The 14,413-nt window shown below is 41.8% G+C and overlaps 1 protein-coding gene across 2 annotated transcripts in view; it reads right to left on the minus strand.

Annotated features, from left to right (window-relative positions):
• The window catches only part of atf6 (activating transcription factor 6), a 32,743-nt gene that overhangs the window by 6,749 nt on the left and 11,581 nt on the right, over positions 1-14,413 (minus strand). The window contains exons 8-15 of one of the 2 annotated variants that reach the window (XM_037115043.1): positions 12,364-12,549; positions 12,111-12,202; positions 10,452-10,595; positions 8,821-8,916; positions 8,433-8,535; positions 7,663-7,733; positions 6,671-6,785; positions 2,039-2,123 (exon numbers count right to left, since the gene is read on the minus strand). In XM_037115043.1, the coding sequence (XP_036970938.1) occupies positions 2,039-2,123; positions 6,671-6,785; positions 7,663-7,733; positions 8,433-8,535; positions 8,821-8,916; positions 10,452-10,595; positions 12,111-12,202; positions 12,364-12,549 (892 nt within the window). The remainder of the gene's footprint in view (positions 1-2,038; positions 2,124-6,670; positions 6,786-7,662; positions 7,734-8,432; positions 8,536-8,820; positions 8,917-10,451; positions 10,596-12,110; positions 12,203-12,363; positions 12,550-14,413) is intronic. The other variant, XM_037115044.1, reaches the window with a different exon arrangement.

Consider the following 14,413-nt stretch of genomic DNA (forward strand, 5'->3'; position numbering starts at 1 on the left):
TATCTCTCCCTGAATGCCACCTTTGTTTGCCCATTTCAACAATTAGCTGAAAAGGAGGTCTTGGATTTCACTATTTACCGCTATTTCAATGGGCCATCCGACCGGCACGGACCTCAGCATTCCTCTGTGACAAGACCAACCAAGAACAATGTTTACCTTCATCAATCTTCATCTCGAACACCGCCCTTTCAGAAAAAAAAGAGGTTATTTCCCAATGGCCATGTCTTCCCTGCTGAGTAAGAGGCTCATATTCCACTGACTCACTCCTCTCAAACTGGCTGAATCACTAATCAAATCTGTTGCTGGTGCTTTGCCACAGACGAGAAGGGGAGATAACAGAAGAACCAGGAGATTTCGGATAAAAATGCTGGGTTGACAGCCAACAACAACAGGCTGTCTTCCTAATTGCTCACACCCTACACAAACACTCTGGAGTAGGTTTCCTTTCATATCGCGGTCCTGCAGGCTTGGTGAAAATCAAGCCACCTGACAATTAAGCCTGCAGTATTTGGACAAAAGACTTCTTTCCACTGAAAACCCAGATGACCTGACTTTGACATTCTCCATCGATGATCCAGCAGATCCAAAGACCATGGAGCAAAGCTATGATGAGCTCATGGAAATCAAAAACATGTGTAAGCTTAAATTATTCATAAAAAAACAATTTGGCAACAAATGCGCCAATCAACTTCCAAGAGTTTTGTGCTCACATACTGAGGCGTATCTCATGTGTACCAGTGTTAAAATGTTTGGGATGGGTTTGTTTTTCGAGGGCAGGTGGTCAAATAAACGGGGATTGCTTTTCAAATGGGCTTCTCAAATCCCCCCGCCCCACCAAACCACAAACCAAGTGCACTTGGATTGCCACCCACTATTACAAGCTGTGGACGGCAATTGTTTTCTTTAGGAGGAAATGAAGCAGTCTAAATGAGCCATGTTCCTGCTCTATAATCTGAAGAGGACCTATAATTTGACTTTTCATCACTTGCATACAGCCGTCATGTGCAATGATGATATAAACATTTATGCGGCAAAACCAAGGTGCTTACATTTCCCCAAGTGTTCAAGGACCAAAAATCCTACATGTTTGGATTAATAATTCTACATAAATTATTTTGAAGCTAAACTACTCCTACTTGGCATGCAGGGCTGGGCGACTTAGCTTTAAAACAATAAAGATAGTTTACTTTAATACAAGTCTTAATACAAATGCAGATCTAGATGATCATGGCTTGAATGGTTTTTACAAATCACAATTCTTGCCCTTGTTAGGGTTAACTCAAACCGAACCATTACCCTACTACTACTGTAGTGTGATTTATAGCTGATGGATGCAAAGCAAACAGTTCAAGCATTACAGGTATTTAGTGACATGGTCACGTTCTGTTTTTAGGCTGGCGAAGGGGCAGTCTTTTGAATGTTGTCTGAACAATTTGGGCTTTTTGAAATAGTAATAATAACAAATAGTCTCTGCCCGGGTCAAAACTTCAGAATTTTCAGCACAAAATACATGGGAAAAAAAAATCAAGATCAGAAGAAAATGACCATACTGAAAAAGGTAATTCTTTGTGTCTGTGTGTGGTTTGGTCAGTGGCTGTACAGACAGCTTTTCTAAATGCAACAGAGGGTATAATCAGAGGCTGAAGGACATGACAGAGAGCACAAAGAGTTCAGAGGGAGGGAGGGAGGCAAGGAGGGAGGGATGCAGGGAGGGAGGGAGCAAAGACCTTCAACTAACAAGATGTCAAAGACAGTTTTTGGCAAAGAAAAACTATAAAGACATGTTAATCTAAGTTAAACAGGCAACACATGCTCTCAATCCAAGAAGGTGGATTTTAGAAAAAAGAATCTTCATCACCTTAAAAGGCTTAAAAAGCAAAAAGTGCTCTATTTTGGTCCTAGAAGTTTCTTAGGTCACAAGTAATGCATTCTTGTGGGGAGACGTGTTTCTGAATCTGCACCCAGCTCGCCTCTCATCTGTTGCATTGTGTTGAGTGACCGATCTCCCCAACTGCTTTGTCTGTGCTGCAGTACATACCATTTATGTTCATGGCTGGCAACACCACAGACATCTTGGGTCGACTTCCTTTGTTGTGGCTGGTGGCAGGAAGTAGAAGATGATCCTGTAAACAAAGAGGAGGAAAATATATTTATATATTTATTTGGAAGCAAATAAAATGGTCGGATGAAAGCAGCTGTTGATCACAGCATTTTTAACTCCGACGACAAGACCTACTGACAGACTTGCATTAACAACTCACAACAACAAGTCACCAATGATGCAATAGTCATCTGGGAGGCTAATTTGCCTAAGGATGGAGCAATTATTTCCATCAGGGCCTTTCTAGTCACAAAATTCTTCACACTGAGAACTTTTTTCAAGCTTCGTCCCATCAACTAAACCACTGAAACCACGCTCACTCTTAAATACTGTCATGTTAGGCCCTTGAAGCATTAATCCAGTTGTTAATCCACCAGAAGACTGAGATCAAAACGGCATTAATCAGAAAAAGTACTTCAGTTCACAAGCTATTAAAATAGCTTTTGAGCAACTCATTAGACAATGAGAGGTGAGGTTTTAATCTGAGCACATCCTCTCAGAAGGAGCTGCGGTGGAGAGGAATGCTAATGCGCAAACACACATGTGACACACTCACATCTCAAGCGGCCCACATACCACAACCAATGAATGAAAGCTGCATGAGCCAGAATTTACAAAGGAAATTAATCTAACGCTCCAGATTGATTGATTCCATCTGCACTGCAAGATAGGACGGAAATTATTAATCAAAAAAGATTCCTAAAAATAACTTCAAGGAAATTAAAATTGAGATGGTACATCAGAGGAACTGGAGTTGCTTCTCTGAGCACAGTTAAAGGGACAATCCATAAATGTCCTGTATCATTGCGCTTCCATAAAGTTGTGGGATTTGCAGGAGACACAGAAGCAACAGAGACTGCTATGTCCCAATTTTTTGCTCCAAGGATGGGTCAAGCTCCAGAAACATTTCAATACAACTATATAAAGAAATAGTTATTATAAACTTAACTCCTTCAGTTTGGAAGGTATTCTATCTCTCATAAATTTCTCGAGCCCAAACCCTTTGGATAACACTTCTGACAACACCATGGTTACTTTTTCAAACATAGAAAAACTCCTCCCAGAGCCATAGTGGAACTGGTGTCACAGTCTGGGTAGTTCAATAGGAGTTTTTATTAAAAGGTGCTATTTGTAAAAAAGGAACAAAAACAAAAGTTGGTTTTCCGAACTCATTCCTAACTTGTCAACTTGTCTCTCCCAACTCATCAAAATGTGGCGCTTTGGGATGTCGGTCAACCCGTCCTACAATCCCAGAGCATTTTCTTATAATAGCACCTTTAAATGCTGATTTAATTTCTTTTTAATTCTCATATTTACAAATAAATCTGTCTTATTGTCAGTTAACTTAAGTTTAAATATAAATATATCTGGAATACCGTATTACAGATGTTATCTGGTCTTCGTATATGAAGCCTCATTGCAAAACAATTATGGACTTCCCCACATGACTGTTGGAGGCCACACAGCAATTGGCCAAGTTCAGTCAATAGTTATAGTTTGTAAAAATAATGGGGTGACCCTTTTGCAGAAAAATCACCCATGATTTGGTTTCCATCAGCTGCGAGACTGGAGCTTGTTGTGGTTTTCCCAGCTACCAGGAGACCAACTGAAAACTTGTTAACTTGGCTTGCAGATCCCAGTCTGGGCGAAATGAAAAATGAGTTGCGTTAAGGTGATGACAGATGGGAGTACGGTCTGAGGTTGGGAAACAGGATTAGAGTGAGATGATTGGACAGAGCAGCTTCGAAGAGTTGTGAGATATGAGGAGATACATACTAAAATGGAGTTTGAGAAAGACAGAACATACACGGAAGGCATTTATGTATGCATGTTACATAAATATGTTCTTGAAAATGCCTTGAAAGTTTCAGAGTCCCAAATGAGACCAAAATGTGGTAATGTCAGCTAAGAAGTAAGCTTGAATTAAGGGTTCAGTCTAGTATAAGATCATGGAGCTGCAAGGCATCAAAGACAAACTAAAAGCCACCAAAGGGAGTATTGGATGCTGAAAATGAACGAGAGGGCGCCTTGACTGTGTTTGGAGATTGGCAGGAAAACACCAATCACTTGACTGCTCATCATCAGGGGACCTTCGAGCTTGACAAGCTGACACAACAGCTGCAGCTGCCATGACAACAGGTGAATTTTCCTTGAACCTCATTGGATACGGTCCAGAGTGAAAGCAGCCAGTGTTTCCACCACCTCACCTCAATGCACGCTTGCATAAAGCCGCAGGTGCTAAAACAACACGAGAGGCGAGGCAAGACCGCAAAATGACGGAGGAGCAAGAGCCGTTACATATTTCGCTCTTGTTATGTTTTCCATCGCCTCACCTCATTTCACGCTTAAACAAAAACCACAGGTGGTAATGTATCTGTCAAGGACTTGACCGGAGCATGGCCATCTCTGACAAACTGCAGAGAATGAACTCAAGAGCTGGCGAGGACGGGAACAGGCAGAGATTAAACATTTTTTGCCAGGAGGGACAAAAGTCAAATTTGGTAGTGATCTGATTTAAAGTCTAAACAAATTCCAAATTTAATCCAGAACTTTGGCAGTCTTGTAATAAGCGACTGGAACAAAAAAACAAAAGCACACACCCGCTTTTGCCGACACACACACACACACACACACACACACACACACACACACACACACACACACACACACACACACACACACACACACACCCTGAAACCCAGGAAACAAAATATAGGCAAATAAACTAACTGAGAAAAGCAGACAAAGGTCTGTGCAACAAATGACTGAAATAAAAAGGACACGCTGAGTTACAGGCCTGCCATCTATGCTCCATGTCTTTTACGATTTATGGCTGCTTGTATTGTTTCTGTCAGATCCAACAAGGCATCTTTTTTAGGCTACTGTGACATATATTTCTTATTAAGAATATATCTAATTCACTCAAGCACTTAAATGAATATAACAAAAATCACTCCTGAACAAAGCAGGTGTACTTGGGGTATTCTCCTTTAGTCTGGTATGGGTAAAATGAGAGGAAAAGAATTGGAAGCCACAACAATTAATACATTTTTATGGAGCTGAAACTGTTAATTAATCATTCAAAAGAAAAATGAATCACGATTTTGATGAGTCTTCCTTTATGTCATGTTTTTCCATCAAAAAAGCCAGTCGTTTTTTTGGATTCGCAATTTTTAGTCTCGTAACTTTAAGTTTTTGTAAAATGGAAAGTCAGACAAAATAAACAATTACAAGACATTCACTTGGGCTGGATAATAAGATGGACATCTTCCACTATTTTTCTGACTAAATATTAAAATGATCAAAACTACAAAGTGAAAATTATATGAATAAAAGCTTAACAATAATTCATTAATAACTCATGACAAATACATATTTGGTCCTAATAGGTCACTGAGAATCCAAGCTCAGTAAGAACCATTTAATAACTGTGCTTGATTAAGGGTTGAAGCATTACTGAGGGGTTTTCCAAGATACACAGCATGCTGTTACTTTTATTTTAACTATAACACCCACAGCTCATGCAACACAAAGCCACTACAAACTGAAGGACTGCTACTTGACCTGTAGAGGCCCCCCAGCTCGGGAACACCATTGTTACCATTGTCATTGCTGTCACCATGCCAACTCAGAGCCAAACCTTTGCGACTTGCTTGGTGACAAGGGGATCTGATCTTTGACCACATGCTTCAAAATTCCCACCCCACTGAGTAATCCTGAGGATTTAAGGGCTTAACGTCACCCAGAGTGTCCTGAGGTGCCAAGTGTCATATGCACTTGCAACATGGACCAAATGTGTTTTTAGAAAGAAACATATCTTCATTTCGGAGGAGGTAAATGAGTGTTGCTTGGCACAGCTGATGAAGACGGAGCAGACGCTTCCTATCATAACAATACACAAACTGTAATGTGTTTCCCCCAACACAGCATATTCATTTCATTTTTGTTTGGTTAGAGCTTAAGAATGAAAGGACGCAAGATTAGGGGCTCTATAAATATATATTTTGAAATGAAAGTAAATCACTCAAAGATGCAAACCCAAACTAATCAAATAACTCTCTCTCAGCATGATGTCCAAGATCAATCATATGAAGAGGGGAAAATAAAGACAGGTTCAGAGTCTCGAATGTGGAAAAACTGTCAAATGAATAAAGACCAAGTTGATGAGCAGTGACATCTGGTCTCATGCCCTAAGACCTAAAACATGGTCTTGGTGATTGCAAATGAACTAAGGAAACTGGACTGAAAAGGGGTAGTTACACCCTTAAGTGTGTAGAAGTCACCCCCTCCCCCACCCTGCACTTTTTTCACAAATCCACACACTTTTTAAATATAGTTAATGATTCATAAGTTACGCTTCACGTAATTAAGTTGTCACTTTTTAAAGGCCAGTTTGGGAGAAGGAAATCTCACATGACAGACACAAATGCGATGAAATCAGCGTTGAGCTGTAAAAAACTTCGATTGAAATCCCCTTTAATTCTCCTTTATGTGAACCATTTCGGCCGCATGTCAGACACTGTGTGCGCCCATTTCGCCGTTCAAGACATTGTGAAGGACCGAACTTACCCTTCGGAAAGACACGACATAGAAAGTGTCGCCACGACGATTGATCTCATCAAAGAAGTCGCTGTAGGTGTGATGAGGTGCGTAGTATACCTGCAGCTCGTTGCCATGATTCCTGCTGATAAAGAGTAACAAGGTTACAGACAAATATGGGGGAAAACACAGAAACATTTTCAGGAATCTGGAGAAAGACAGGTTCAATCAATATGGTTGTTTAGGGTTCGGGTTAGCTTAGGGTTGGTTAAGTGCTGATAATCAATGTTTCTTGCCAGAGAAATCCATTTTATTCATCAAATTTCATGTGAATACAATTATTTAAAAAGGAGCGCTGTGGAACTTTGGTCTTGTGCTTCTAGACTTACAAAACTTGGAAAAAAAAAACTGAAAGAGGCCAAAAAACTATCCGCTCCATCTGTCTGATCGAAACTACACGGTGCACTCCAGTATAAAAAAGGCTCTTATTGACCGCCAAACCTCAGCAGCAGTGCACAAAGTTCATGCTTTTAAATCACTGCATCATAAATCGATCAGATTGTAAAAACTCCAAAGTCTGGCAAACACCAAAATTGTTGCAATAGAAACCTTAATGTTATAAGTTCCATTTCAGGACCCAGTCTGGTCAAACATAATTTTGCAACAATAAAACATAAGCTGTATATTTCATGTATTGTTATATTGTGATGTACTGTTATGTCTACACTTGCTTTACTCAATCTATTTGTGTTGATCTGCTTACGAACACCCCGCCCGCAGCTCTAAACAGACTACAGCTCACGGTTTTAGTTTACAACATGTTATTGTTTTGCCACACAAGTAGTCATGACAGTGTATTTGTTCTGAAATCTACAGTGTTCTGCCCTGTCGCTGTCAAAAAAAAGCTCAATGCGGCTTTTAAAATCAAATGGGAATTGTTTGTGAGAAACAAATTGAAACCTTGAAAAATTATTTACTTGTGTGAATCTGAGACAAATACTTTGTGACAGGCCTTTACTCACTTTTCCTCTGTAGTATCTGTGTATTGGACGGTCACAATCTGGGCACTCTCGGCCTCCTTATTCTCCGTTTTCTGTTGGGAAAAAATGAGAGAGAATTAGCTATAATCTCTTTATATTCGCTTCAACTAACCATTAGAGAGAGCAGGATAAACTCTTGGCAACTACATCTAACGCATAAATACAGGCTCCACTCAAAACTTTATAACTGAACATCATTCCAAAACGTCGCACCCACATTCCTGTCCTACATTTTACTGCGGTCAGCACTGTAAGGTTCCATATGTTGAAATAATGGGAGGGCTTGTGTGCCGGTAGGACTGAAACGGCTCAATACAGGTGAGAAATAAACACATCCACACTTCTATTTAAAGTAAAATGAAGAATGGGTATACACAAACTGGGCATCTCCGAGGGGATTAGACTAACTCTGACAGATTTTGAAAAAGATTATGGAAAAAAGGAGCAGGGGGCACTAATCCTACAGCCCCCCTCTAAGTGTTGTGTTTACTTTCTCAGGGCTGCCGGATTAAACTCGGCCCAATAAAGAGAAATGGGAGGCAGAAAAAGGGGAAGGTGTGAGGGGAGGTGAAACAGTGGTGAAAGAGAGGCTTTGGGTTTGCCAAAAATCCCTTTCTGCTGAAATTAATGACCTAAATTCATGTGAAGTTTAGTTTGTAAGCTTTACTGCAAAAATTGAAAATTGCATTCTTTTTCTGCATGGCCCATTAGACGTGTTTTCCTGTTTTCCAGAGCATGCTGCTGGGACTTACCAGAATGGTCCTGGTGGGTTTGTGATTGCTGTTACTCATGCGCCTGGATTTGGTCTGCTGCACTTCATGACGGTGGACCCAACCCCTCAGCTCATGGGCCAACCTGCCAATCAACGTATATATAAATATATAAATATATATATATATATATATATATATATATATATATATATATATATATATATATAAATATATATATATATATATAAATATATATATATATATATATATATATATATATATATATATATATATATATATATATATATATATATATATATATATATATACACACACACTTTTTTTTTTTTTTTTTTTTTTTTTTATACATATAAGCGAGGATCTGAGTAATCTGTGTGAAAGGAGAAAAGCCTGTTTCATAACTTACTCTAAGCACTTGGTCCTGTTTACAGGAGGCTGGCAGGGAGGAGGTGGTCTGAGGAAGATGGGGTCCTTCACCACCATCAGAGCCTTATCCTCAGCGCTACAAAAAAGCAAGAAAGAGCAGACAGAGAATGTTAAACAAGGAGAAAAGTGAACTTTACAAGGCTGCTCAGATGATCTCAATGTTAAGTAAGTAATATCTGTTAAAAATATTTTCCACATGGTGGGAATATGCTTTGAATGCAATCTGAGGGCCAAAATGGCTGCTAGCCTACTGACGGAGGTGAAACACCCAGTATTGAGTGAACGGGAAGATAAACGGCGCCAAAAGAAAACCCAGTGAGGCTTCAGTTGTTGAATTTCACGGGTTACTAATACGTTTTATTGATTCAAATTCTCAATACGTGTCATGTGCAGAGGTCGTAGAGCTGCAGTTGCTGAATGTAGGCACAAAAACACTGAGAAGTGAAAAGCAGAGATTCTGAAGCAATATGTCTGCAAGCTGCTCAGAATGATCGACCATGCCACGGAGAAGAGAGCATTACCACTCTGTAGGTTTAAATCCAGTCTGATTATGACAGATGAAAACGACAGTCTAACAGTCAGGGTCACCGTGAGGTGGGTTCACAAACATTATGGATTAGCAGCACAGTGCAGTGAATGACTTCCTCCTCAGACGTTACTGTGACTTTAACTACAACTGTTAGACCTCAGTGAATGAATGATTATGTTCCTCAGAGTGGTGATGTAGACTGTCCACAGTCAGCGCCCACCTGCAGGGCGCTTGTTACCAAAATGTCTGCCACTGAGGTAATACCTCCCCTGGGCCCCCCTGATCAGAGCCGACACATCGACTACACCTCGCACTCCCGTCTCCCAACGCTCTGAAAATGGTACGGCGAGACAACATGTCAGACCGCAGGGGCCTGATCATAAGTCTGACCGAGGGGCCCGTATTAACCTTCCCGCACACACACCTTCCTGTTCAGTGGGACCTGAAGATTAGGTTGCATATCTCCCCCGTCATCCTCCCCTCTGCTGCGTTTGGTGCTGTCACCCCCTTTGTAAAGGCTAATGTGTTCCTTCCTGCCTGCGTTGGCTGTACGCTGGTGGGGAAACCTGATACTAGAGCTGAATGGTATGCATTAACATGTAACATACCCTACACAGAGATCTGAGAAAGCACAGGCTGGCAATGCCACGCAGACATTGGACATTCTGACCACCTTGCAAAACATCATTTTCGGGACATGGGGTTCCAGGTAATGTACCAAACAAGAATGTTATTTATGCAATTTACAAATGAGACTGTTGGGGCTCTATTGCATTAAAAAAAAGAAAGAAAAATACATAAACCTTAAGAATAATAAACTGTTACTGGCAATGTCAAACAAGGCCTGACCCCAATTTCCCACCTTGTTACTCAAGCACAACTGCTGGCTGACTAGCCAGAGGCCTGGAGGCATTTTAAAGTTAGACGTTTGGACAGAGTTGGTCACTGGCTGGCGCACATGTTTACACGTGCCGTAATGAGCTGTATGATTTCAGACTCGGCCCTGGCACAGGTGCATCCTGCTCCGCTGACATGGTGTCGTGTTGTGAAAGGTGTCGCGGGTGGGGCGTTGAGCTCATTACCTGTCGGCAATCTCAGAGGGGCCATCACTGAGGGGATCGGAGCCCATCATGGCCTCTGTGTCTGGCTCTGAGGAGAAACCCAACAGGTGTCTGCCGCTGGGCTGTGGGGAATAAACTTCATGCTTGGAGCTGCCCTGAAACAGACTGATAAAACAGAGGACTGGTGAGATCAGGAAGGAAGACAGGTGAGGTCAAATTAGGACAAATCAGGAAAAGAAGAACTGGGCACTGGACTGAAACAGCCGCCAAATTCCATGTATCCCACATCCTGCGCACAGGAGGGATTTTCGTTTTTTAGCCACAAGCAGAATCTGAACTCTGATCTAAGACTGTATAACCCAAAGCACGCTGGGGCACACACACAAGCAAAAATACACACAGTCTCTTTCAATAGTATTACTACACTGGGTGGCATTTTCATTTCAAAGGGATCCGACCTCAAAAGCAGGCATATTTCACATTCCACAGGAGAGCCCTGACACAAAATGCACAGATGTGGGCTCAGGTACAGATACACACAGCCTTTAGCCACTGTGAAAACCACTCAAGTCACGAAAGTAAACGCATTTATGGGTCCCAGGAAATGTTTTTCATGTTAAAGCTCTAGAGATAAAGACTGAACACATTCCCAGCACGGAGCACATCCAGACTTTCAAAGCAAACAAATCTGACAAGTAGATGCTCACATCTTTGAGGAGAAAAATATTCTCGGGAGAAAACAAACATTTTTATAACATGAGAACAGAGAATTCATCATTACTGTTGGAGGTGGATTGGGAGCTTACACAATGTCTCCATCTGCTAAATGGGCGGAATCGGCGCTCTTTTCCCTGCGTAATTTTACATAACTCATCTTAATTTGTCACTGTTGTTAATATTACAAGCAGAGACGAGAAAAACTGCCATAAACAAATGTCTTATACTTCTTTTGGAGCCTGAAATGATTTTCTTTTTGCACTTTGCACCAATGGTAAATGTTTACTTTCCACCTAACCCATCAGGTTGTCTAGAGACTTATTCACCCATTAGTCACCGACTCCTATAAACTCGGGCAACAACAGAGGGATGGAATATACACACAAGAGCAACTCGGCCCGGATGAGGTATCAGTCTTCCACTTTTTCACCAACTACATCAGGACTTGTACAGTAAGTGCATTACTGGACTGAATTATTCTGGACTGTACCACAGGATTGTTGAAATCACTATATTTTGCGCAAAGCTTTAAAGGGTGATGCAAATTCATGTGATACACAAGCCTTAGCTCAACCTTTGGAAAAGACAGTGAGTCAACATCAGCTGGTGTTTTTAGGCCAATGTGTTAATCATCTTAGTCTGATTCTGGGTGAAGCAGGTTTGTGTGAACATATTGCTTCAATGGGAAATGTTCTGCACTGCATGTTTTCAATAAACATTTTTGCGTAATGTCTTACATGAGAGGCGAAGTCCCCACAATGAGTCATGAGGCTTCCCATTTGTTTGCCTGCAGAACTTAAAACTCTTGTGCATCCACAACATGTTACAGTTTCCAGGGACCTTCCTCCATCCACAGTATCTGCATCAGTGTGCTTCAGCTTTTAGACACTAAATCAAACTGTTGTGTGAACAGCTTAAGTCCTAGACAGATCCATAGTCATACATTACGTGTCATATGCTCACCTCATTGGTCCAACGTTGAGCATGAGGAACACCAGCACCGCCATGAGACACACGGCTCTCCTCTTGGGGACCTTTGCAGATAGTACTGTGTTCTGCAAGAAAAGAAAGATGTCACATCACATTATTATCCAAAACCACAAATCACAGTTAATAATCAGTTAGATTACAGTTAGTAATCAAAGAAGGACCACTCTCTAGGCTTGCTCTCTTTAGACTGTGTGCATTAGCAGAGCTGCTGCTTCTAGCCTCTCACCTCACTCAACATGTCCTCCAGCTGTTTCTTGAGGTTGCCATTCTCACACTTGAGCGCCTGATTCTCAGACAATGCCACTTTCAGGCGAGCTTCCAGCGACAGCAGATACTCCTTCTTCTTTTTCCGAGAAAGGGTAGCTGACTCGCGGTTCTTTATCATGCGTTGCTGCCTCTGGGAAATCTTGGACTGGAGGGAGGGGGAGAGAAAGATAGAAACAGAGGCATAAGAATGATGTTATGACATATGTCATCACCCATGTCATGTCCACTTGACACCAAACAGGAGAGTCATGTGGTTATTGTAAGAATGCAATGAAATGCCTCCTTGAGCCACCTATTGGGTTGTAGATCATAGGCTCCTCTCACTAATGTGATATCATGTTTATCTACAAGATGTGTGGTTAAAGTGGCTTTTAATTCATGATAAATCTTTCTATGAAACCACCTAAACCAGTGTGTAGAGCAGGGCTGCCCAAATGGGGACCAAGGGCCAAAGTTGGCTCGACACGTGTCTCTGGTGGTTACTTTTTCTCATGCCAGTGTCCCTCTTCTCAAATATTAATGGCATAGTGAGAAAGCACCTGAAAGAAGGAAGGGGGGCTCCTACATAAAAGCCAGGGTCAACTTTGTTGTTCTGAGCGGGAGAACACCTCAGCCAGCCTCTGATGCTCTGCTTTACTACAGTGATAGGACAATAAATAAACATGTTCAAGATGTGTCGCATGGTTAATGACACCTCTGCAACAAATCATGGCTTTAACATCACCCCAAAGAGCTGTTAAGTGCACATGATCAAGCTTCTGCTTGAAAATATTTACACTGACATCCTCTGAGAGGTCCAGAGGTCGCCCACCATGCCTCTGTTCTCACTGTGAAGAAGGATGTGTTTACGAAGTGTGTCACGCTTTGACAAATGGATTCACATCTGAGGCACATAAACACGCAGGAACTATTTATGCTCGACGTCTGGATTAGGGACGTAACGGTACATGAAATCATCCCAAACGGTCACGGTAAGCACGTCATGGTTCAGTGGATGCAGTCATACAAAGAAAGCGGATGACTGTCACACTATGGCGAGACAATCAACGCTCTGATCCACATTCCATCCCAGTTAATGGTGGTAATATAGACGGCTTCACCCAGATGTGCCAATCACTGGAGCCATGAGTCCAACAACTTATGCCTACCGTTGTCGAGCAGAGCCTCTAGATGTGAAAGCCAACGGGGCCAAAGATACTGAAACAATTGCCATTTGTTTTTTGTCTAAATCCCAGAAACAAAACGAAAGACATGGTGATACATATGTAAAAATAAACAGATGAGTGAATAAATAAACAAGAACGGGCGGTTTTACAGCTCGTTTCCTGTAAGGATAACCAATGGGATTCAATCCACTCAAGGTCGATGAGGTGACAACTGAAAAACAAAGTTTTGCATGCAAACCCAAACAGCAAATATCTTGACACGACCTCTCGCAAATTAACATGACCCACGGCTGTGATGACTATCCAAACACCATCATTGACCATCCAGTCCCCAACTACCCCTCTACTGCCCTTCTCCAAACACAAAAACCAGGGTAAGTCTCTAAGATCCTGGACCTAATAGCCCCACTGGTGATTAAGTTATTTGGATCCCTGTATTTGTGTTCTGTCTCCTGAGAAACCCCTCTGTCTCCCAGCCCAAACTGGGAGCTGTGCCACTAGCCTGAGCCTGGGAACGCTGAAAGTAAGCAGTTACCAGGGAGTGGAGAGCAGGGGGAACTTCACATCACCACCAAAATGAGGCTGAGGAGGAAAATGTGGGGCAGGGGGGGGAACAAAATGGCAGAGTGGCACCTCTCAATTAACCTCACTTGAACAGATGGAAACAAGGCTTCTGGTCCAAGCTCAAACTATTAAAGCGCTGATGGGAAAAGAAAAAGCCGAGCCAACCCATCCCAGCATTGCCTCCCTGTCACGCTGCTGTTAAAGGTTCACATTCAGCATCTGAAGGGTTACTCCAGGAGGAAGTGTGTGATGAACCATTAACCCCTCCGAATGGGAGGG

This window comes from Acanthopagrus latus, chromosome 11 (genome assembly GCF_904848185.1).
Source record: "Acanthopagrus latus isolate v.2019 chromosome 11, fAcaLat1.1, whole genome shotgun sequence".
In the NCBI taxonomy this organism is placed as follows: domain Eukaryota; kingdom Metazoa; phylum Chordata; class Actinopteri; order Spariformes; family Sparidae; genus Acanthopagrus; species Acanthopagrus latus.